Below are 25,158 nucleotides of genomic sequence, written 5' to 3' on the forward strand. Positions count from 1 at the left end.
AAAAAAAAATATATATATATATATATATATATATATATATATTATGTATGTGGTACTCTCCCATTCACTGTTCTTGAAGTTAACCCATGACGACTTCCGCTGCTGAGAAACCCGGAAATGTGAAAAAGATCCATTGTATTAGACATGCGTTTATTTATGCATTCATTCTTTATGACATTATATTTATATATTACATTTATCTATATTTCTTACAATTACTAATACAATTATTCATTAATTTATTAGAAATGATTTCAATTATACATTCATACTTTTTATATGTATAGGATTACCATGGGATTGTGTTTCTGAAGTGAGGTAGAAGGAAAGTGGTTTTGAATCAATGAAGGCCATGAATGTTGGACGGTATATCTTTTTTAATTTATTTATTAAAAGTGCATTTATTTATGCATTCATGTTTTTATTTATTCGAAATGGTATGAAATTTAAATGTCTTATTTTCTGCTTTTTAGAAAATGCTTGCTCTCTCAGAGTAACACCTCTTTTTGTGAAGTGTGTAGCCTGTAATGTGTCAGTTGTTCACAGGTTTTTGTTTAGACAACTGACTTTTACCGTTTATGGCCTCATGGGAACTCAGGAAGGACAGCTTTTTTTTATTATTAGAAGGACTAATAATTTTTAAACGTTTGGATTTGAAATCACAGTTTTGCTCAGTTTTACTTTAACAATTTTAAAATGTAAAATATAGTACATAAAATTATATATACGCTGTGTATGTGTGTGTGTGTATACACACACACACATACATACACACATACATATATATGCTTTTAGATTTGAAGTGAGATCAAACATTGATGGTTGTGTATCCAGTTGTTGTTTTCATCTCTGAGGTGTAAGGTGAGCTCTTCCTCAGGCCTGGGCTTCAGTGTGAGTAGCTCTGAGGAAATGGTTCCCAGACCACAACGTGTCACTTTTTGCTCCTTCTTGCCCGGTGCTGACCTGAAATAATTAGATATAGACTGTTCCCAGACAACACACTAATTTCAGACAAGATCAGAAGAAATGACTTCTGTGAAATAAAGAATGAGTAAATTCCAAATTCTGAATATGATGTCAAAAGTCATCAAATGGGATTCCAAATATACAACTATGACATAATCACGGCCTAGGTTAAAGCATACAGCAAACTTGCACAATTAAAAACCAAACAACAAACAACAACATCAAAAAACACAAAATGTGCACTTAACTCATTAAAAATGTCACTGGTCACTGCTAATTCACTGAAATGTTGATTTAGAGTCTCAGACCTCCCTGCAAATGAGTTCCTTTCTTCCTTTTCAAATCATTCTTAGTTTTTTCCGAAAGCATCAAAGGTTGATTAGCACATCAGTGTGAAGTGTTTTTCTTATCCTGCTCGGTTAAAAGTTGATTTGAGGTAAACAACTAAATTGTCTAAATCCTTTCCTCCCAGTGCTCTGTAAACTGTGTATTGAGCTCCACATGAGCATATCAGTCACAGGGTCAAGGGTATCTAAAGCAGAGTAATTAGCTGAGTATCTAACACCTCGGCACTGTCCTGAAACGCATGCAGCACGCCGACCCCTCTCGCATTTGAGGATAAGCATGCATGAAGTTCAGGCTTTTAAAGGGATCATCCAGCCCAGACTCTGAGGTGCGAGATGCTCTTTTTTGTTGACCTGGAGTTCATTAAGAAAGAGCTTCTATTTGCACAGGCCTGATTAGTACTTGGATGATGGTAAGGCCTTTGTGTCATGGCACAGCTTGAATGGGCTGGGGAATACCATGTTTATGTCTTTTTGAGTTTATAATATTGAATTTAGCTACAGGGAAAATGTAATCAAAAATTTTTTTTTTTTACATAAAAAAAGATAATATCAATATATGAATAAACTGAAAATAAATAATAATAATATATTCTTCTTCTTATGTTCATATTTATTCAATATAATAATATTTTAATTAAAACTTTTTTTAGTCTAATTAGTTGGTCTATCAGAATTTGAACATGTATCTCTGATGTAACCTGTCAGAGTGTATTTAGAATAGTTGCCTGATTTGAGTTTTTCAGTGGTCAAAATCAGGGCAAATATATTAATGCTGTTTACATGTAATTATGTACATGAGACATCAAACATGCTGAAATTGAACAGATATTTATTTTGCATTTTTTTAAAGTAAATTTGTTAAAATGATCAAAATAAATGAAAACAAGGTGAAACCACTTTTGTTGATCAGAATATTAAAGTATTTAAAAAATATTGGCCAATTATTTGGCCTGGCCAGATATAAAGGTCTATACCTATTTTAGTATGACTGGAGAGAAAGATGTTTTAATTATATAATTCATTATAACTTCAATGTTTCATTTAGTCAGTTTAACCATCAGAGGGCCTCAAAGGGGAAAATTTGAAAGATAAAAAAATATATATATATATATAATTATATATGTAATAATGTATTTTTTCCTTAAGTAAAATAACAATAATATAAAATGTTTAAAAAATTGAATGCATGAAATTAATTTTGTGAATGTAAATGTTAAATATCATTCTTTGCTATGTACATACAATACATTTAAGAATACTTGTATCTGTTTTTCTAGCCCTAGTCACCTTTAGCTTCGCCTTTATATTCTAATATTAGTAAATATATATATATATATATATATATATATATTGACAATAAAAAGCTATTTTCCAAATAATGATAATAATGTGTTTTTACTTTAGTATAATGACAAATAAAATTCAATAATATAATTTTTTGATGAACGTGTCTTTATAATAACACACTTAATATGTCAGAACTAATATTAGGCTATATGTTTTTCTCACAGTGTAAAAAATCGTTTTACATGAAAATATATAGCTGCCTTTGTATCTTAGGAAGTGCAGCCCTCAAAAAAGGCATCATAATATTTTAACCCCATTTGATATTCTTCTAAACAATTGTTAATGCTGGTTAATTGTTTTGCTCCACATTACATTTTCTTTATCGGCTGGGATCTGTGAATACTGGCTGCAAAAGCCCATTAGCAGGATTCTGAGTGTAATTTACATGTAAATGACTGAGGAGAGACTCAAAGCCTCCACTAACGCTGTAACTGCCTGTCTTTGCAATTTCTGCACATTCCAGCTGATTTTTGCATTCCTTTTTTTTCTGTCTGGGGTAATGAAATCGGTCAACAGGATAGGAAGAATTGCATTATATTATCAAAAAAAAAAAAAATCTGAATTTAGAAGAAATGCTATGAAAGCAATAGTCTTTTGATTAGGTGTAACTTACATTGCTGTAACATCAAGTATAAAGCACGTGTAACAGAAGCTAAATGGATAACTATAAGAGAATATTTGCTTAGGTTTAGGACAAAAGTGACAGTGTGTGTCAAGAGTGACATGAAGAGGAGTCGTCATGGGGTAAAATCATTGCGGCGCAGCTGCATGTGGCTGTAAAATTATGGAGACAGTAGATATTGCCTTACAATAAAGCAAACAGGATTCATATAGCCTCCGTCACTCATACTTGAGATAGTGTTATTTTAGCATAACTGAGAAGCTATTACAGTCTTTATTATTATTATTTTAAATAAATTTTTATTTTTATATGTTCAGTTCTCATTTTAATGTTAGCCAGTGTTTTTGTTGTGTATTTCTATTTAAATATGTCTGTAAGGTTTTTATTGATTTTTAATTTAGTTTAGTTGAATTTAATACATTAAGTTAGACTAAATAAAAATGAGAAAATGTATAAATATATTTATTTTAGTAAATATTTATTATTATTATTATAATTTTTATTTTATTTTATTTTTTTTTATGGTTTTAGTTTTAATTTCAGTTTCGGTTAACTATAATAACCCTGGTTTGAGAATATATTGATAATGAATAATCATGAATAACTGTTGATTTGTTGATTGACAAAAGTTGATTTGAAATAGTGAAGACCTTTTTATTGTTATTTAATGATAAATAAACAAAATCGTGAAGTTCAAAGTTAATACACAAAATCAAAACTTTGACATTTAGATGTTTTTAATATAAATATCAATAAATTAGTATCATTTTTCTACAAAAAAAGATAACATACAAAATATATAATATTAAAATAGAAATCTTAAAATAAGACAAAACAATATTTTTAAAAATACATTAAATACTGTACAGTAGAGTCCACAAAAAAAAAAAAAAAAAGAACATTTTTAAATATATGAAAAGTTCAATGAGTGTTTCATCCCCAGAATTCCGGTGCAATCGGACAGTGGACAGCTATGTTGTAGCCCTAAAAAGAGAGGTGGAAAAAAATTAAGTTTATTTTATTCAGCATTTATTCAGTCTTTGAAAATTAAATGAATAATAAAAAGCTAACACAATATGCATTATTTATACATATTCAGAATTTTTCATTTCAAATATATAAGTGTCAAACAAAGTACACACCTGGTATGTTGTGGCTGTATCTGCATACAGAGGGCCTTCCAGAAGAGATTCGGAGCTGGAGTTGAAGGAATCATCATAAGCAGGTGTTTCCATGCTCCTGCAGACCTGATCAGACCTCAACACATGCTCTGAAGGTCTGAAGGTGCTTTGAGACAGTTCTTGATGTGATGTGCTGAGTCCCCAGTACTCTGGTGTCGAATAGCCCTGATTTTGAGACGATTCTTGGTATCTAGAAGCTCTCAGGTCCCTCATCTGGCAGAGAGACTCCTCGCCGAGGCCTAGTTGAGCAGACAGATAGGAGATGTAGCGGATGGTGAGGCGAAGAGTCTCGATCTTCGTCAAAGTTTGACCGACAGGAGCCACGGAAGGAGGTAAGTAAGTCCTGAGGTGGTGGAGAGCTTTGGTCAAGTCCCTCATTCTGAGCTTCTCCTTCTCGCTGGCGCTCTGTCTTTGCTTGCTTGGGTTCTTGCAGCGTGTTCTTCTAGTTCCAACGCGGGAACGTGAGCCGTCCTGATGTAATGAACCCGACGTGGGCGCCTTTGCACCTCCGGGAGGAGAAGAAGAGCTGTTTTGAAGCTGGGCTGAAGGAGAGAAGTCCATGTAGGAAGTAGGAGAAACGGCTTCAGGAGATGAGGTGTTGTAGAATTCAGAGTCTGAGCTCGGGCAGCTCCAGGAGTTTTGTGTGAAGTAGCTGAAGAAAGGAGAAGACACGTCCATTCTGTGTGGTTTGAGAGAGTCAGTGATGCCGGAGGGTTTGCTGGAGGGAGGCTTTATAGCAGCCTCAGGCCTCAGAGGTGTGAAGTGACACCTCTGCAGGCCTCTGTCCCAGACCAGACTACAGGGAGAGAGGGAGAAGTCCGGTCCCGATGTGGGAACCTACAGATACGAGTCATCAGGTAATGTGTGATTTTTCACTCCTACTCAGCATGAACTCCCCCCCCCCCCTCCCCTCCTTATATATATATATATATATATATATATATATATATATATATACACACATTTATTTATTTATATACATTAGATTAAAAATAAATTATTTTAAACGATTTATCATTAATTCAATTTTCCAATTAAGACAATAAATTACTTGAATTATATATTATATTGTTTTTTATATTAAATCACATAAAATAACTGTTTTTTTTTTACATTATATAATATTTATATGACTTGTTTGCATTGTTTTACATCAACCATAACATAAATATCAACCAATATCACTATCCTACAGTCAACTGTGACAAGCTCTCCAGTGCTATTTGGATTATTTTCAGCCCAGAAATAGAAACACAATAAACTGATTCATTAAAAATTAAAATGCTAAAATTTTCATAAAAAAGAGCAGATTTATTGCATAATAATCAAAATTTCTTATAATGCTGTATACATAATTAATAATAATATAATATATAAATTCACAGATTTACTGCATAATAATTACAATTTCTCATGAAGTAAAAAAATTAAAATAATAACAAATAAAGAAAAAGAAAAAATATAGTCAACAAACATGATGGCATATAATACTAATAATATATGTAATACATAATAATATAAATTATTAATGTTATATAAAATTTGAATAACAGAAATAATATATCATTAATACATTATTAATAGTTAATAATTTATCAAACAAATATATTATCGACACAAATGTCCCCAAAATTATAAAAATGATTTAAATGATATATTATTTTATGAAATTGTATTATAGTGTATATATATATATATATATATATATATATATATATATATATATACACACATTTATTTATTTATATACATTAGATTAAAAATAAATTATTTTAAACGATTTATCATTAATTCAATTTTCCAATTAAGACAATAAATTACTTGAATTATATATTATATTGTTTTTTATATTAAATCACATAAAATAACTGTTTTTTTTTTACATTATATAATATTTATATGACTTGTTTGCATTGTTTTACATCAACCATAACATAAATATCAACCAATATCACTATCCTACAGTCAACTGTGATAATATATTCATATAAAATATGTTTATATTAATATAACATACTATAATAAAAATAATAACAAATATTAAAATATAGAATAACTAATAAAATAAAATGTAATATTAAAATAAAAAAATAAAATAAAATAATGTTTATAATTATATGTCAAACATGGCATAAATTATTCAAAGAAAGTACACAAATGCAAAGTTTGATAGATGCTGATAGACCCATAAAGGATAAATGTATACCATGTTTCTAAGAATCCAAGCTGCAGATGATGATATGCGGTCAATGGGTCACAGACACAGTTGTATAGGGACAGAGACTCAGGCCGTTCTCTCACAGACAAGGTGTTAAACGACACCTCTAATGAGTCGCATTAAAGGCTAGTCCACTGCTCTGTTGTCTGTGTGAACCTTTAATGGAATTTCACACCACACATGTAAGTGAGCTAATGAGGCTGGCTAAACAATATTAAGAGCCATCACACCAATATACGGTCATCGAAAAGACATTTCAGAATGAAGCCTATTCATATGTAGACTGTTAAATGTTTTTTAGCCTTACATTATGATTTTTTAAACTTTGATCAGCATTAGCATAGCACTGATCAGCATAGTGTGCTGCTTATCCCAAACACATAAAATGGTTGAACATTAAAAATATGTTCAACCCCTTAAAAAGCTTTTCACTATATTCAGCCTGTTTGAAGGTGTGTGGGTGAGTGTGGGAGTTTTGAAATGCCACTGTTTAGACTGGCACCTTAACGTGGCACCTTGAGAACTACAAGGTGCTAAACCTGCGCGAGCGACACAGTTCACGAGAGTCTCCGCGACCTCACCGAGTTCATCTTCTCACAATCACTCGACAATAACAATCAACACAATTAATAGGTTTTCAGAAGCATCTATTTGCTGATAAGACAGTAAGGATAGTATGTGTATATACATTTGTATATTAAAAACATTTTTAATGGTCAAATGCTTTAGATTCATAATTTGATTCAATATGTTTATCAAATATTTATATACCTAACTAACTAGTGTTATGAATGTAACATTTGTCTTTGTGTATTTTAATTTTAATTTTGTGTGTATATAAACTTATAACACTTATTAACTTAAACTGGCTTGCCCAGGAAGGCTTTAGACTAAAAAAATAAATAAATAAAAAACAAATAAAAGCATATTACAATGATTTCTGGAGGATTATGTGACACTGAAGACTGAGGTCATGACTGCTGAAAATTCCCAGGATTAAATTGCATTTTAAAAATATTACAATAGAAAACAGTTATTTTAAATTGTAATAATATTTCACAATATTACTGTTTTTACTGTATTTTTGATCAAATAAATACAGGTTTCATGAGCATAACAGTCTTCTTTCAAAACATTTAGACTCCAAATATATATAGTTTGACATTTGTGTTGTAGCAGGTTTTTGAAACATCTCAGCAGCTATGATTTTTAAACTCTGACTTGTCCTTTCAAAGCCCCGGTGTGACCTTTGTGATGTGAACTTCCCGAACCCTGATCTCACCCTCTGAGAGCCGAGAGGTGCCACGTCTGTGGTGGTCTTTGGCACCTCAGAGGCATGGTGGGCGAGACTGTTAGCATCTATTAGTTCACAGTCTTATAAGACCACAGTGTTCACCATCTCAAAAAGAATAAAAAAATACTTCATTTTATTAAGGCATGTGTTTCTATTCGATCCTAACATTTAAAGCAACAAACTGTCCTCTTGACATTCCCATGGGAATGACAATGTTCTCTCCCTTTTTACCCTCCTCTCATGGTGTGCATTTTGCACCCTGAGTGTGAATCAAAACAAAATATCTTGAGACAGAGGTGCTGCAAATCAGGAGAAACATGACATTGACATGAGTATGTGGTGCCCAATGTGAAAAAAACGTGCATTTAGTGCACTAAATATACTGTAAGTACATCATGAATCTCCAGGAGTCTAGTGTTTAATATTCACTCATTTCTGAACCAGAACTGGCATTTTACATGATCTTTGCACTCATTTTTTGTATATTTTCCCACCCACTTCTACAGTTTCAGAGACGGTAAGTGTTGAATAGCTTCTCTACAAACTAAAACCTCTCAACCAAGCGAAAAAAGGGACTCTGCTCCAGCTCTGTTTCCCAGGTCTTGTTGCTACATCTTTCACACAGTTGCTCAAACCCCAAGACAGAATGAGCTGGCAGGCAGAAGAAAGTATTCTGCCAAAAAAAGAAAAAAAAAAGAAACGCCCAACACAAACTGTGCGAATCACATAAATGTTTACTTTTTGTAATTCATAATGTACGGTCACAAAACAAAAACATCAGAACGGAAAACATAAAATGAATTATTTCTGTAACAGCCAGAAAATATTTCCAAATAAATATGCTATAAAAATGAAGAAGCAAGTGTTCACAAATAAACTTAGAATCAATTACACAGAGTTTATTATTAATTATGCATAACGAGAAGGAGGTTTTCATTCCGTCTTCAACATATGGATCTGTCCAGTTTTTCAGGTATGGAATCCTGTTTCTGCCACGGAATAAAATAATAAAATAAAATAATAAATAAATAAATAAATAAATACATAAATAAATTGTGACTTTTTATCTCACAATTCAAACTTTTTTTCTGGTAATTCTGAGGAAAAAAATCTGAACTTTGAGATATAAACAGAATTCTAAGATATAAACTTGTCACAGAAAAAAAAAAAAAAAAGCCAATTGCGACTTTTATCTTAAAATAAATTTTTTCCTCACAGTTGCAGGGTTGTAACTCACAATTCCGACTTCTCAGAATCTTGCAATTCCAGTTTTATATCCTGCAATTCAGAATTTTCTTCTCAGAATTGCAAGTTTATATCTCACAATTCTGAGTTTATATATCAGAATTGCAAGATAAAATTCAGAATTTTGAGATATAAACTCAGAATTTCAAGAAAAAGTCAGAAATTTGACATAAAAGTCACATTTACCTTTTTTATTTATTTATTTATTTTTATTCCATGGCAGAAACTGGCTTCCATATTCAGGTGTATATATTTCATTTTGGTGCATGTATTGTTTATATTGTGTTTTTTAAAGCAAAACAGTAATATAGTGAGCATGCACAGCTTTGTTCATTGGTTACAAAGGTGACAGCTTCATAAACTTTAAAGGGATAGTTCAGCTAAAAACAAAAATCGTCATTATTTACTCACCCATGTCATTCCAAACATGTATGATTAAACAAAATAAGTTTTTTTTTGGACATAGAATGGAAGTCAACGTGGTCCAAAAATAATATTTATAGACATTCTTCAAAATATCATATTTTGTGTAAGGAAGGTCATGCAGTTTTGGAACGACATGAGGGTGAGTAAATCATAACAGAAATGTCATTTTTTGTGTGTGTACCTTTCCTTTAAGAGCCCTATAACCAGCTCATGAAAACTAAAATGATACAGGTTACCAATGACTAGTATGGTCTAACCAGTTTTATTTGCAGTGAGACATACATTACATCATCCAGACAACACATTGAGAAACGACACAACATTACTTGGTAAGTTACACACATGCAACTCAGTCAACAACACATACAGATATGTGGTTCTGTGCAGCTCAAGTCCAAAGTGAACAAACCGTCCGACTTTTACAGGATTCACAGAATGCAAAATAATAAAATAAGAGCGCAATAGAGAAAGAGAGTGAGCGAGCACTAGACTAAACAACACATTTAGTGAAAGGCAAGGTAAAGCGAGGCTAGCTTTGTAAGGTGCTCCGCCAATTTACAGGTAATAAAGCAAGAATAGAAAACGGAGGAAGCACACGTAATGGTTTCCGCAGTGACCCAACAAACACAAGCGCACATTCTGCACCGAGCATCCAAACGCACAGCGACACATTGAGATCAGTCTCTTGACATACAGTAGGACACTTGCAAACACCAGGACAAAAATACACCTTTTTTCAGTGGAGGTTACATCATAAGCAAAGGCAGAGGGTGAGACGATAGCAAATTACAACAAGCTATAGAATAAGATAAAAAGAAAATCTTCAACAGTACCTGATTTTTTTGACCAAGAAATGGCACAGGAGTGAAACTTCCATGACTCTGATTACCCCATCCAAGCAAATCTGGGACAGCTGTATTTTTCACTGGAGGTTTTTCTCTATAATACTCCCTGTAGGTTTTTCTGAAACTATATAACTAGTGCAGGTATTTTTTGAGGCTCTAAATGACTCAACAGGCCTTTAACTTACTGTATATGAAATATCAGGCATATCTATACATTAATATTTGACTAGGAGTAGATCCATCAGTTGGTCCTTGTAATTTTTGAATATTGGAATTTAATATCACATATTATGAAATTAAAAGTATTTTTTTCCCCCTCGAATAAGACCAATTTTATACATGCAGCAGCTATCTCCACACTAATTGTCATTTACAATGGCTTGGACCAAACTTTCAGCTTCAGATTTTCACAGCAAGACCTTCTTTCTGGTCTCAGGCAGTTTCAGGGCCAGCACTCCTCCACCGACCAGAGCACCGAAGGACAGCAGAATGGGGATGACTTTGGTAATGCCTACGAATGAGGCAAAGATTGAGCTTCCCAATATAGCCGCCAACTTACAAATGGCATTTAAGACTCCAAACGCTGTGGCTCTGCAAAAGAAGTTAAGACCAGGCAATGAAAAGACAGCATGGGTTTTCACATGTACTTTAAAAGTTCAGTTGCACTAAAGCAATTTGTATTAAGTCCATTTTTTTGCAAAGTCAGACTGATAATGTGATTGTAACTCAGCTTCGTTTAGCGTGTTAATCAGACTACAATTGGCCTGGACTTTGTATCTATGCTTCGAAAGACAAAGGCAAAGGACGAATGCAACATGTATTTAATCGTTTAAATATACAATTACACACCAGTGTTGTTATTGCTAAAGAAATCTATAGATTTTTTTTCTGTATTTGAAACAAAACTAAAATATAAAAAATACGTAAATAAAAATTAGATGAAAAACACAAACTTAAAAAAGGTTACTTAAACTGAAACCTAAGAAAAGCTAAATAAATATATAAAAAATTACAAAAGAACAAATTATTAAAAACCTATATTCAAATGTAATATAAAATGTAAAAATGCTAATTAAAAATATTGATAAATATTATAATAGTATATAATGAATACTAAAATAGCATTGTTATACACTGCATCATGGTGTAATTGGACAAAACCCACTGTACTGTAAATATATTTGCGCATTAACGTATTTGCATGCTTTACCAGGTTAAGTAGGCGAGAGACTTTCTGTTAGCATAACAATACAATGCTGCTAATGCTTCTTTAGCACGCTTTGCAAATCTACTAGCAAAAACAACACTAATTTCTCAAAATTGTTCATTGGTTTTACCTTTTTGAAGCTGGGTAGAGCTCCACAGTGATGACTTGAATGCCGTTCCATGCTGCTACGCTAACGCCACAAAACAGACACTGCCAGGCTATGATGGCTGCCTGACTAAAGCTCAAGAAAAGGAAAAAGGTGCAGCCAGCAGAAATAAGCATCGAACCACCTGCAGAGAGAAGAAAAAGTGGTCTTCACAGGCTCTTCTTGGTTAGAAACAACATTAGTGACTTAGATTGCAAGCTACTAGATATAAACATTTCGATAGCATTTCTGAAAATAGCTAAGCTAAGGTTTGTAGCCATTTAGGCAGCGGTTCAGCTCACCTATAATCTTGATTCGTCCAATCTTGTCCATGAAGAGTGCCGAGATTATATTTCCAGGCAACACGGCTAAGCAGCCTAAGAAGCTGACCAAGTAGACAAGGACGTCATTCTCCTCCTCATAGTCTAAATGGCATCCTTTCTTGTTGTGCAGGAAAGTGACGTTCTCGAATGTACAGTCAATGAACTTTTCTTCATACAAGTCTGTGGAAATGAACAAACCTTGAGGTCTAGTGCACTAAAACAGCTCTGAATTGTGGGTAAGATCTCTTACCTGTGTCATAAAACACAGTACTGCGGATGGTGCAGTTCTCAAAGATCGTTTCTGTGGATCGAATGTTCTCGAAGAAGCAGTCCACGAACAAGGAGTCTTCAAACTTCACAGACTTCATCTCAATGTTGATGAACCTGCATGAAAGCACAGAGCACACGTTGAGATACTACCATAGCCTGACAATTAGGAAAAGCATTTGTGGATAATTGATGTCGCAGATGGCGTTTTTGTCAGTGTACTTGTCGTTGATGTATTCTCCCTCTTTATGGACTTGGTTCTCCAAAGAGAAGTTGAAATGAAATTGCTCCACCTTCTCCCGGTGAAACACTTTCAGCTTAGATTCATACTCCTCGTGCTGGAGGTGTTTGATCATGTCAGGGAACCACACAGAAAGCCCGTAAAAACTGAAATATACCACAAGAAAGAGAAGCAATTAAATATTTTTTTTAAGGGTGAAAACGCCACCAATGGGGCTAGTTTGGAGGCGAAACTATGTGTTTTTCCTACCAATGTGTTGCAATTCCATTTGTTGACACTAGAGGCACTAAAGTTACACACTTTGCCTTTAACTAAAGAAGAGATTCATAAAATAATCAATGCACCAGTGTTTCAGGACTCAAGAATAATTAGCAATTAGTAAAAGTGGTTTACCTAAATGCCATTGTGAACCATATGATGGCCATTAGCAGAGTAGCTAGTCTTAGATCACGACCAAAGAGGGACAAAACATTTTTCATGACCTGCACACAAAAATAACTTATATTACAATTACATGTTAAAGAACATACAGTCAGTCAATTGAACTGTTAGCTTTATGGTTTACCAGCTTGGTCAATGTCAAAGTTCGAACCACCCATCTCTGGAAAGCAGTTCCAGTTGCAGTCTGAATCTCAATAAACTCATCTTCCTGTGTCTTTGGAGTCTTGATTTGAGTTACCTGGATAAAAGGATTCATTATCCATGAGGCATTATGATAAAGAAAAAGTCTTCACCATATTACATGATGTAGAGCTAAGACAAAAAGTATTATATGCTACTACAAACATCAAATCAGCTCTTGAAAATTATTAAACTTACAGTAAACACTCTCTCAGGTTCTCCTTTGGCTCTCCAGTTGGTGTCATGAACCTGTTTCAGGATCATCCAGGCTTCATCATGTTTAGCATTCTGGAAGAGATATAAAAAAACAAAAAACAAATGAATACCTTTATCCAGCAAAAAAGCATTAAATTGATTAAAAGTGACAGTAGAGACATTTATGATGTAACAAATTCTATTTGAGGTGAAAGATTTCTTTTGAATTAATATTTTGTCTGTGTGGTTTAATGCTTTTTAGAGTATCACTTGGTTAGCTTAGCAACACGCTAATGTCAAACTCAATTTTTGAATTGTTTGGTGTAAGTTGCAAGTGGCAATCAGATTTGTGTGGTGCAAGTTGCTGTCTATGAAGAACTTTATGAGGTACCATGACATGTAGCAGTTGTTTGTGTAGGCAGTAGGCAGCAAGTCAGCTCACTAGGTGTTGGAACAGCGCTATTGTATATTTCAGATATATACCTCCAGTAGGAAGCGTGGGCTCTCAGGCATGAACATTAGCCCAACAAAAGCCGCTATTGCTGGGAGAGCACAGACTAGAACAAACACCCTCCAGCTGTGGAACTGGAACTCTGTGCCCATACTGAAACCCCAGCCTGAAATACAGCAAAACAACCAACATGTAAAAGCAAGGGAAAAAAGGAGCATAATCTTTACACTGCTCAACATACACAAAGTATACATATGTACCATATCGAGGGATGATGCCCCAGGCAGTGAAGGAGGCGTAGATGCCCCCCATCATCCAAAACATGCAAAGCCAGCTGAGATGTTCTCCTCTTTTGTCCATCTGCAGGAACTCAGAGAAGTACGAGTACACGATTGGGACGGAGCCCCCGATTCTGCAAGACAACACATGGCCGTAGTTCTCTTACAATGCAGTTATTCCTATCTGCAAATATTCATTACCTCTTTCTTGTCCACAAAACCTGTAAATGGCCACGAGAGCATATTGACGAGACCTCTAAAGTCATGATGTAGTCTTAAGGGTATATTATAGCTTGAAAATACTACCAGAGGCAGCTAGATTGAAAGATCCCCATGAATCAGTCCTGTAATTACCGCCCACCATCACTAGGTTTAAATTAGAAGTTGAGCCAAGGGAGAAGGGCTTGAGCCTGGACATGCCTGATTTACAGAAGGACTCAACCTCTAATGGAAAACAATGACTTATTGTCAAGCAATTATATGGCTTCCAAGGTGGAGGGCAGACCTTTGTGTTTTTTCTTAAAGGGGTCATATGATGCTTTTTTAAAGATCATTATTTTGTGTATTTGGTGTAACAGAATATGTTGACATGCTTTAATGTTCAAAAAACACATTATTTTTCAAATACTGTACATTATTGTAGGTCCTCTATGCCCCGCCTCTCTAGAAAGGAAAACTTGAAATCGCATCATATGACCCCTTTAATATACCACTATTTATCTTTCTTTTTTCTCCAGCTTACCCAATTCCAGAGAACAGCCTGAAGAACAGGAAGAAGCCATATCCCTGGGCGAATGAGGAGAAGAAGGCAGAAATGCAGTTCATGGCCAGGACGATAATCAGACATTTCCGTCGGCCCACTTTATCAGCCAGGCCACCCCAAATAAATGCTCCGAACATCATTCCCAGGAATACTATCAAACCTGCAGAAGAAACGATAAACCATGTGAGATCGATTGACATACAGTTTTTATAGTTATATCTATCATATATAATAGAGAGAGAGAGCATACTTTAATAAACATACATATTTTATTATTTAATATTCTCTCTCTTTCTCTCTTTATATATTATAAAACATTACACATATTTTACCTCTCTTCTATTTTACAGTACCTCTAGGGGGCATCCTTTCCCTCCTTTCCTTCTTGTTAGTATGCATTAAGATTCTCATCACCTCCCAAAACACATTTATTGTGCAGTGCTTACTTTCAATCACTCTTATCTAATGAGATTCAATAGAGTCTACATGTGTTTTTAAATGACAAAGAAATATGTAAGATCAGAACTCAAGCAACCACAATCAATTTAAGCTGATGTAGTCTCGGAAATGGAGGGAAAGGAACGTCAAATGAGCAGTCACAAGGTTAAGTGATTGCAACAGAAGATTTTGCGGTCCTGGTCAATCTTAATGAGTGCGAGTGGGTGTTCAGAAGCTATAGCAGGGCTCACAGGTGTGCAATTTGGCTGACGTAACACGTTTAGTAAATGTACCTGTCACTTAAGAGAGCAGCGAAAGAGCTGGCATTCAATTTGAACCTTTGTGCAAATGTTTTACAATGACAGTGGAGGCATGTTATTATTATGCCAGTAGATTAACTGTTCTTTGAAGGGCAAGATTATTACAATTATACTTCAGGAATGCAGTAGAGGTTTGAATGGTTTAATGATAATCATGATTTAACATTAAAGCGATTTTGTAGTTCAAACGTTAGGGTTCACTTCCTAGGGAGTGTATGACCTTGTCACAGGATAAAAGTGTTCACTAAATGCACACACATTACGGTTAGACTTCAGACTTATTACATCCAAAAATGACAGAATGCATGTCATTAATATCCGCAAGATTTTGAACAAAAACTAGACTTGTATTCACAAACAGATAACAAAATTAATCTTAACCTTCTAAAGAATTAAAATTCTAAAACAATAGATTTTTTATTAAATATTTAATATGGTTAAATATTTAACAATTAAATATCAGGTATAAATATTAAGCGTTTATTAAATTAAATAATTGAATATAAATATTTTATGTAATTCTATTATGCTTTCAGCCAACATCATGAGTAATGTAGTACTCTCAGTTACTTTTCTGCATAATTCTGCAGATTTTCCCCTCAAAACTATAGTGTTGCACAGGCATGACACACGAGGGCCTGGCGTGGAGTACAGATGGTCATGTGGTGAAGGGAGTTTGGTGTAAGACTAGTGTGAGAGTGACAGCACCGTCCTCTATGAGCAGATCAACATATGGAGCTGAGCTGCCATTATCCCCCACCGCTCAGCATGAGGATCCTCCCAGCATCCCATTGGTCAGCCTTAATCCGCCGAGTCACACAGTCGTGACAATGTTTCAAAGCCAAAATGAGTGCCGAAGGCTAAGCCGATGCTGTGATTTCATTCTTTATTGTCATACAGATTGACATGACAACATCAGTTTGCATTTCAAGGGTTAAAGGTGACGTGTGTCATTTTTTCAATGGTAAAATTCTTTCACCTGTCCCAGTTTAATATGTGAAAACTATAAATAGGCTATTTGTAGGTTTATTTCCTTCAGAAGTGAAAGGAAGGAAATTCGACCAACGGCGTGAGTTCGGGCGGGGCTATATGTTTTTTTTGTGTTTTTTTTTTACCAATGAGCGATAAAGGAGAGTTAAGGAAACTATTTAAATCAAAACCATTAAACTTATTTTGAAATTATGTTTGGTGAAGAAATAGCATAGTGGTGCAGTAATTACACATGTTCGTTGACCTTTTTTTATATTAAAGTTTGAGACACATTGAATGACTAGATAATTGATCATCAAATAATAGTAATAAAAATTCTACTATTTGATTAGTAAGGTCAGCTAATCTTGGAAACCTTTTTGAAAATGTCTTCAAATTCGACCCTAATAAACCGCTTTATTTTATCGATAACGCTACAGACATTCTGAACGACACATTTGGCTGATATGTCAAGATTTGCACTGTTTTTTATGAGTGTTGCATTTTTTAAATGACAAATTATAAATAGTCCAACGTTTAAAAATTATATGTGAATGGCCCCTAAAAATATTTTGAAAACATATAGATATAAAAAAACTCAAACCAGCTTAATTATTCAGGAATAAAGGCCTCATGCCAAATTCCTGATCGCTTGATAGGAATCCTATCAAAATGACTGGATTTTGCCAGCAAAAATTCGACAAACAATAGTAAACGTGACAGCACTTTAAGAGTTAGATGACTAGCATTACAGCAACCCAACATGAAACATGGTGCAGATCTGGGCCAAAAATGAAAACTACTAAGAAAACCTGTAAAAGTGGCAGACACCTCTACAAGACGTCATATTCGGTTCTAGACCTGCAAGAAGCTAAAATGTCTCTGTAAAGACGGCATATCAGAACCAACCCCGATAGTGATGTGAAGTATGAAAAAGTGAGTGAAGAATATAACCTGATGGCAATTGCAGGGGGAGGTGGGCACAGGATTATGTATCAGAGCAAGGTCAGGAGAGAAGCTATCGATCTGTCGGGCTACTGCTGACTCAGTTGTTCTCCACAACGGGTGTGCAGGATGGAAAGTGCTCGCTCATTCTGGCTCCCTGATGCTCACAGACAGTCTTTACTCTCATACACGCTGCTTCTGCACACACATCAATATCACTTATCCAGACGGGGGAAGGTTTTGCACTTGGCACCTTTGGTGCCTTGAAAAATTCAATCTGATAGACAGATATGTAGATTTGTCTTTATTATTACAAGGTAAGCTATAGTCTTTAAATCTGACTTCCTTTTGTAACTAATAAATTAAGGCACAGATTATTCAAAAAATCTTTGAATTATTAGGCATGTCTTGAGAGCAAACTACTAATTAATCTTAATTCAGGTCCTGTATTACTATTACTATTTAAGTTCAGGACAAATAAAATAAAATAACCATTTTTTTTTTTTACAGTACCACAAAGCTTATGTCTCAACTATAAGGCCGGGCACATTAAACACAACTACCTCTTACTCCAATTTCTATGCTTGCTTGGTCTTGCTTAGTTGTTTCTCTGAGGCTTTAGTCTGTCCGAAAACCTACCCATCTCAGTCGTACCTTTGGGAGTCACGAGTCAGTTCCCCCAACTGCTTTACTAAGCAAGAGTGGATTGATGTAAAACCGAGCGTGAAACCCAGCTGCATGAATCCCAACCGTCGAGTGCTCCATTAGCTAATTTGAGAACATTCTTAATTGATGGTCTCCTTAAGTACCAGCTGGCTAAAATTGACTGTATGCCATCATTCAGGTCTGTCTCAATTCACAAAATCACTACTAGGATTAATTACACTAACACTTTTCATCAGCATGTGCATATGGAACCGCATCCAGGACTCCATAACCAGCTAAATTTAATTCATGCGGTTTTGCTTGGTTGAGTTTTTGTTATAAAAAAGGACTCAGGAAACAGGATATCAGCACATGGCTTACATCCATAAAAATCAATATACACCAAGAAAATCCTGCATATATCCTATTAGATTGTTTATGCTAACTCTGTGTTCATTTTAAACTCAGATTAACAAAGGTTATGTATATAATGGATGCTAACCACATACTGCACAGTGTACATTGTATACAGCCTGCTACGTTTAAAAATAATGTGAAACCGTACACATTATGCAGCGCTAAATGTTTCAAACAGTTGTAATCTACATTCTTTTATCCCACAACCTCAAGCGAGTACTTCAGCTAATGGTGTCCAGTTAGAATTTCTGCTAAATACAGTTATTTAGCCTTTTGTTTATGTCTTGATTTTTTTCAGTACAATCAAATAATGAGACAATAAAGACATGTTAGCAACTTGATAGCTTGTTAAAATTAACCACGGTTTTATAGTAGTAAAAGTGTAGTAACCATGTTTTTTGGCGTATTGATTACCATTTTTATAACCACAGTTTTACTACAAAACACCATGGTTAAACTATGGTTAGTGTAGCAAAACCATGGTTAATTTGTGGTTACTATTTTTTTAACTATATTAACCATGTCTTTTTTGGTTTTATTTGAATTAAAACCATGGTTCATTTCCAAAAAGGTTTGCACTGGAAATGTAAGGTTGAGTGCAATGCATCATGGGAAACCAGTACCTATAGCCTAAGTGCAGTATACTTCCCATTTTGGCTAATTTAGTGGATCATTCAGGTGTTTACTGCAGAAATACTATGGTGCTATTCTGAACACTAAAACGGTGACTTACCCAGCATTCCCTTCTCAGCGTGGGACAAACACATGTCTTTCTCTGCACTGGGTAGCACCAAGACCACTACAAAGCACTCCACGCTGTCCGCCATTAGCGCCAGACCCAACACCACAAACAGGGTCCACTGGAACTTCCCATGTCCACAGTCCTCCATGATGTCCTCGTATTGTTCAGCAAGCTCCTCCTGATCTGACACGCCGTCCGCCACGGTCCTCGCTTTCGCTCTCGCCGCCCTCCGGGCAGCCTTGACCTCATCTGGATGGGGTATGCCCTGGTACTCCCCTTCATACATTTGATCCTCTTCATCGTGTCCCTCAGTGGCGTCGCTGGCAGCGTCTTCCTCCTGGGGAGGGTAGTCAGTCTGATAACCGTAGCTGTCCTGTCCTCCCTGTCCATACGTCCTATAGCTGTCTCCGTCTCCCTGGTGGTAAATGTTGTTGTGGTAGGGGTCCGCCATGGTTTCAGAGATGTTCTTACCTACACTGCACGTAGGAGCCTATATAAGCATAATCTGTAGCTGTGTTGGTTTGTGTAGGTGTTCTTTTGATCTGCTTCAGTGTTTACAGCTAAAGAAATCTTGAGAGGTCCTCAAGGCGCCAATCAAATGGGTCCCTTGAGTTTGACTGTAAGGATGGCGGTTGGTCACTTCTAATCACCTTTGATTTTCAGAGCTTTCATTGGGCCACATGCTGACCTGCAAATGGAAATCAACACTGAATCAGTTACACGGAACCTTGGATAAATGCTTCAACATCAAGCATAAATGAAGGATACATTTGACTTCTACACCCACTCATGACACTGGTCCAAAAAACAGGCTGCTTAATCAAGCTTTATGAAGCCAAGGACATTTGACATCAGTGATTGAGTTAACATTTTTTAAACATGGGTGGGCACCAAGGAACCACACTGGTATGAAAATATACAATTTGGGGTACTCTAGTGATGCGGAAACGATGCTTTGAGAAGCACCTGGCTTTTTTAAGATGAATAGCACCTATCAAGCAGCTCTGTCCCATCACAGCCGCTAGATTCACATCTGGTTCTACAGCTGACTCTTTGCCAAGATTTGATTTGATTTTAAAGAATACAAATTAGTTAATAATTAAAAAGGTGCAATAGGTGATTGTCTGGTGATTGTGTAGTAATGTTGTCTCCGGTTGTCTGGTCTGTGTACGTTCATGCGTTCAGGGGGCGTGGCTTTGGACAGAGATTTGCAGGGAGGGTGGGACGTACGCTTTCAGTGCTATCAGGCTAAAGTTAGCATTTTCCAAGATCTCCTACTGCACCTTTAAATCTACACTGTTGCTACAATAAATTCAATAAATTCATTTATAAAAAAATATATATTTATTTATGCAGGTACTTATTTATTTATATTTCATATAAAGGTCTATATTGGCTGCAAAATTACATATAAATACAGACTGCAGATGCTATACATAGACAGACAGACAGACAGACACACACACACACACACACACACACACATAAATAAATAAATAAATAAATAAATACATACATACATAATGGAACAAGGCCTGTTTTTAATAATGCATGCTTAATTTGTTGTACTTATTACGCATACTTTATTGAACTGTCCTGCTTGTAATGTTACTAGACACTAAATATCAATATTTCTATCAAATAACAAACTGAAAGTTATATAGTTTTTACTGTAATGTTGTAAGATATTTTATTGCATGTTTATTTATTTATTAGCCCTTTTTGTATACCAGCATATCAATTAATAAATAAACAAATAAACAAATAAAGAGCCAATTAAAATATGCAGGCAACTGTATCTGTAAGTACAATAAATTAAACATGCATTCCTTAACAAAATCAGCCCTTTTCCCTTGTACAGCATGTCATGGCATGCCACATTAACATTCCTTCCTTTGTTTCACACTTTTTTAAATAGGCTTTATAAAGCTGTGACCAAATGAGCTCACAAACGAAATCCAGGCCTGTCACAAGACACAGAGACCTCTTCTCATTTATTCGACATCCGTTTGGGTCTCCGCTAATGCAGCAAATGAGATCGGTCTCACTCGACACAATTCTCACTGTCTTTCTGCCTCAAGCGAGGTTTTACACAAGAATTTATTCCCATGTCTTATTCCCACTGGTCCATATATTCACATCACTAGCAGACAGACACACTGTGAATTATAATGTAGAAGAGTACTCTACTCCCCCATACATATGTTAATAATGTCCATCCTATCTGTTACTACCCATAAGACCTGTGGGCTCATTACAGGAAATGGCGCTAGCTGAGACACTCATGAATTAGGTGTGCGGGTTATTAGTTTAGTTAAACAAGAACCCTAATTTAAATTTCTTTGGTTGGAGCGAGAGGGCACAAGTGGGATCATCCTTTGAATTGCTAATTTGAATAATCGTATAATGAATGGCGAGGTCATACACATGAGCCTGTTCCAGCTTAATTAGCGCTGATAAAGAAGACATGAAAATGATGTACGTTTAGTCAGACTCATTCATTTCAGATTTGTCTAAATTAATTATATTTATGGGATTTTATGGATTTAATTAGACAGAACAGCAGAGAGGAGAAAGACAGCGGGAAAGTGATATGAAATATTGCCAGGAGCATGTGTGCTAATGCTAAGGTGGTCTGTAATAATAGAGAGCCATTAACATTCCCATTTATGAGTCCTAAAACCTTCATTAACTATCCTGAGCTGTGATGACAAAGGGAAAAAGTTAATTTCATGCTTTGGTCACTAGCAAAAAATCTACTGTAATTTAATGAACTGTAGCCTACTTAGTTCCTGATAGGCTACAAAAAAAAGCTTTGTTTTGTATGTTGTGCTAACTGTGTAAACACAAAAATGATATGTCACATATTATTAAAAAGAAGCTAGAAATGGTGAAATTAAACATTTTTGTTTGGTTATCCACTAGCTTTACATACCAATATTCTATTAACCTGCAAAGCGTATGGCTAATTAGCTGATTAGCAAGACATCTAAGCATGTCGGTAGCCTATTAGGCTGCAAGTAGTATGTCAAATTAAACATTTTTTATTTGGTTAGCTGTAGCTTTACATACCACTATTCTTTTAACCTGGAAAGCATGCGACTAGCCGATTAGCAAGCCATCTAAGCATGCAGATAGCTTATTAGGCTGCAAGTTAGCATGCTGCTAGCTGATTAGCCTGCTAGATTAGTTACCAGTGCTACAAAAGGATAGCTGGAAATACTATTTTGATTATCTATGAGGAGATATGAAATGTTATGTTTTTGAACAGGCATTACAATGGCTACATCTTGGAGGTAGAATTTTACACAACAACAGCATCTAGCAACAGGTGCTAACTGGACCATGCTAAGCAGCCAAATAACTGCTCTAACATGCAGGTAGGCATTTTATTATTGCTGTATTCACACATTTTGCAGCACAAATTGGACAAATTGCAAAACATTAATGCCTGCTAAGTTTAACTGTGTACAGGAAAGACTATTCATCATGATGGGAGATACACAACCAAAGGGTTAAAAGTAAAACACGTTCAGTCTAGAAAATATGATTTCCCTCAGGAACTGATCCAAACAAGGCCTATTAGAAAACTGTTGTTGGGGCAAAATCTGTTTGCAATCATTTGAGGCGGCGCACTCCCCTCCAAATTCCCATGTCTTGTTAAACATTACTTTCCATCTGTGCATTATATAGAGGGGCAATTATGGCACAGCGCTGTGCAAAACTGCTAGAGCTCATTAAATGGCTTTTTATTCAAGATTGATTCACTTCGGTTTTTCATGTCCTGTGTGGATAACAATGCATTTGTTTATTATCCAGAAGAGGATTGCATTGAGGTAAATGTGCAATTTGGCATTTTCTCAGCCCACCGGCATCTGCGACAAAGTGGCTCATTCCCTGTTGACAAAGACAAGTGAAGGTCAGAGTTTCCAGATGGGCTTTTCTCAAAAAGAATCAGTTGCAGGTTCATCTGATACCTTTTCCATCGAGCCTGCAGGAGACATTTGGCTCTTTGCAAACTGATACACGAGAAAATTTCTAGCTGTACTTTCTGAGCAATAGTTACTATGACAATGCCAATAGTTTCTATGACAATCAGGCGGACTTGAGAGTTAAGGCAATGACTGTTTTGTTATTCAGGCTAAATATAAATGCTAAAAAAGCATACTTGAAGAAACGTGTAATCAATACTTGTATGCATTGCATGAACACATTCATTCATTCATACTATAAACCTACGGCGAGATCGCTGATATCAATAAATTGGCAATAATTTGTAATAGCACATATGTCCCCCAGTCAGCAAGTTCTTACACTGAATTACACTGAATAAGAAAAAAATTAGATGTCTAACTTTAACAAATACAGTAAAACATCTACCAGGTATTAATTTATAAATAAATAAATAGTATTTAATTTAATTTAATAAAATGTAAATAAAACTATTCCTTTAAGTGTGTCAATTTCTGTACTCATATAATATATATATATATATATATATATTAGGGCTGTCAGTCGATTACAATTTTTAATCTAATTAATTACAGGGTGCTGCGATTAATTAATCGAATTGATCACTAACTAAATTTGGCTGTGAAAATACCCTCAAAACATCATTTAAATCTATCATTGTGTTAAATGTTTAGGCTACAATGGCCTAACATAAAGTATGGAACATAAAAGAAGATCATTTGAGAAACATCTCAGTATTTTTTGTTCATGCAATGAAAGTCACTAGTGACCAAAACAGCTTAGTTATAAACAGTATTCAAAATACCTTCTTTTATGTTGCGCAAAAGAAAGTAAGTCATTCAGGTTTGAAACAACATGAGGGTGAGTAGCTAAATGATGATATAATTTATTTATTTATTTATTTTTGTTGAACTATCCCTTTAATCATACCTTTTTTTAATAAATGAAATGATACTCTAAAGAAGAAAATAAAACTACCAGCAGGTGGCGGTAAAGGTCTTTATGAGTCAATTCGTTCAGAAGGCTGATTCATTCAGGAATTCAGTAAAGGGCTCTCTCTATGGACTACTGAATCATTGGTTCACACGATTCGTTCAAAATGCGGATTCATTCAAAAACTTAACACCGCTGTGTTGCTCAGAGATGCACATCAATTCTGCTGTGGCTTTTAGGTAATAATTTCGTTGGCAAAATTGAACAAAAACTCAAAATTGTGTTTAAAATATAGCACAATATTAACTTCTTATTTACTGTACTGTTGTATAAAATCACATTCGCACTCGGGACTAACAGCACTCGCCTGATAGGCTATTGCTCTCGCTGCTCGTGTAATATCGCTTATGTGATATAAATATGAGACAAAAACTCATACAGGAGCATTTTTGCCCCAATATCTTGAATTTTGGGGCATGATTGGTTGCTCAGAGATGCACATCAATTCTGCTGTGGCTTTTAGGTAATAATTTCGTTGGCAAAATTGAACAAAAACTCAAAATTGTGTTTAAAATATAGCACAATATTAACTTCTTATTTACTGTACTGTTGTATAAAATCACATTTGCACTTGTTCTTCAGCACTCGTGTGATATAGCTCTCGCTGCTCGTGGGATCGTCTATTGCTTATCCTATGAGACAGAAACTCATAGAGGCATTTTTTGCACTAACATCTTGAATTTTAGGGCATAACTGCATTTATGGAGTTGTTGCCCTGCATCATATTTGTCAACA

The 25,158-nt window shown here is 35.0% G+C and overlaps 2 protein-coding genes across 2 annotated transcripts in view; both read right to left on the minus strand.

The window, feature by feature from the left end:
• Positions 1–4,215: 4,215 nt before the first annotated feature.
• LOC107654107 (uncharacterized) lies at positions 4,216–5,141 on the minus strand. Its single transcript, XM_016441034.1, has 2 exons — positions 4,425–5,141; positions 4,216–4,266 (listed from the first exon to the last, which is right to left on the minus strand). The coding sequence occupies exons 1-2, from the start codon at positions 5,139–5,141 to the stop codon at positions 4,216–4,218; spliced, it is 768 nt and encodes a 255-aa protein (XP_016296520.1).
• A 5,053-nt stretch (positions 5,142–10,194) lies between these two features.
• The window catches only part of LOC107654137 (synaptic vesicle glycoprotein 2B-like), a 27,919-nt gene continuing 12,955 nt past the window's right edge, over positions 10,195–25,158 (minus strand). The window contains exons 2-13 of the mRNA XM_016441074.1: positions 19,450–20,146; positions 14,962–15,142; positions 14,202–14,353; positions 13,974–14,107; positions 13,494–13,583; positions 13,240–13,353; positions 13,068–13,156; positions 12,656–12,820; positions 12,417–12,550; positions 12,146–12,346; positions 11,829–11,988; positions 10,195–11,082 (exon numbers count right to left, since the gene is read on the minus strand). Of these exons, the coding sequence (XP_016296560.1) occupies positions 10,899–11,082; positions 11,829–11,988; positions 12,146–12,346; positions 12,417–12,550; positions 12,656–12,820; positions 13,068–13,156; positions 13,240–13,353; positions 13,494–13,583; positions 13,974–14,107; positions 14,202–14,353; positions 14,962–15,142; positions 19,450–19,909 (2,064 nt within the window). The 5' untranslated portion in view covers positions 19,910–20,146 and the 3' untranslated portion in view covers positions 10,195–10,898. The remainder of the gene's footprint in view (positions 11,083–11,828; positions 11,989–12,145; positions 12,347–12,416; positions 12,551–12,655; positions 12,821–13,067; positions 13,157–13,239; positions 13,354–13,493; positions 13,584–13,973; positions 14,108–14,201; positions 14,354–14,961; positions 15,143–19,449; positions 20,147–25,158) is intronic.

This window comes from Sinocyclocheilus anshuiensis, unplaced genomic scaffold (assembly GCF_001515605.1).
Source record: "Sinocyclocheilus anshuiensis isolate Anshui unplaced genomic scaffold, SAMN03320099.WGS_v1.1 scaffold115, whole genome shotgun sequence".
In the NCBI taxonomy this organism is placed as follows: domain Eukaryota; kingdom Metazoa; phylum Chordata; class Actinopteri; order Cypriniformes; family Cyprinidae; genus Sinocyclocheilus; species Sinocyclocheilus anshuiensis.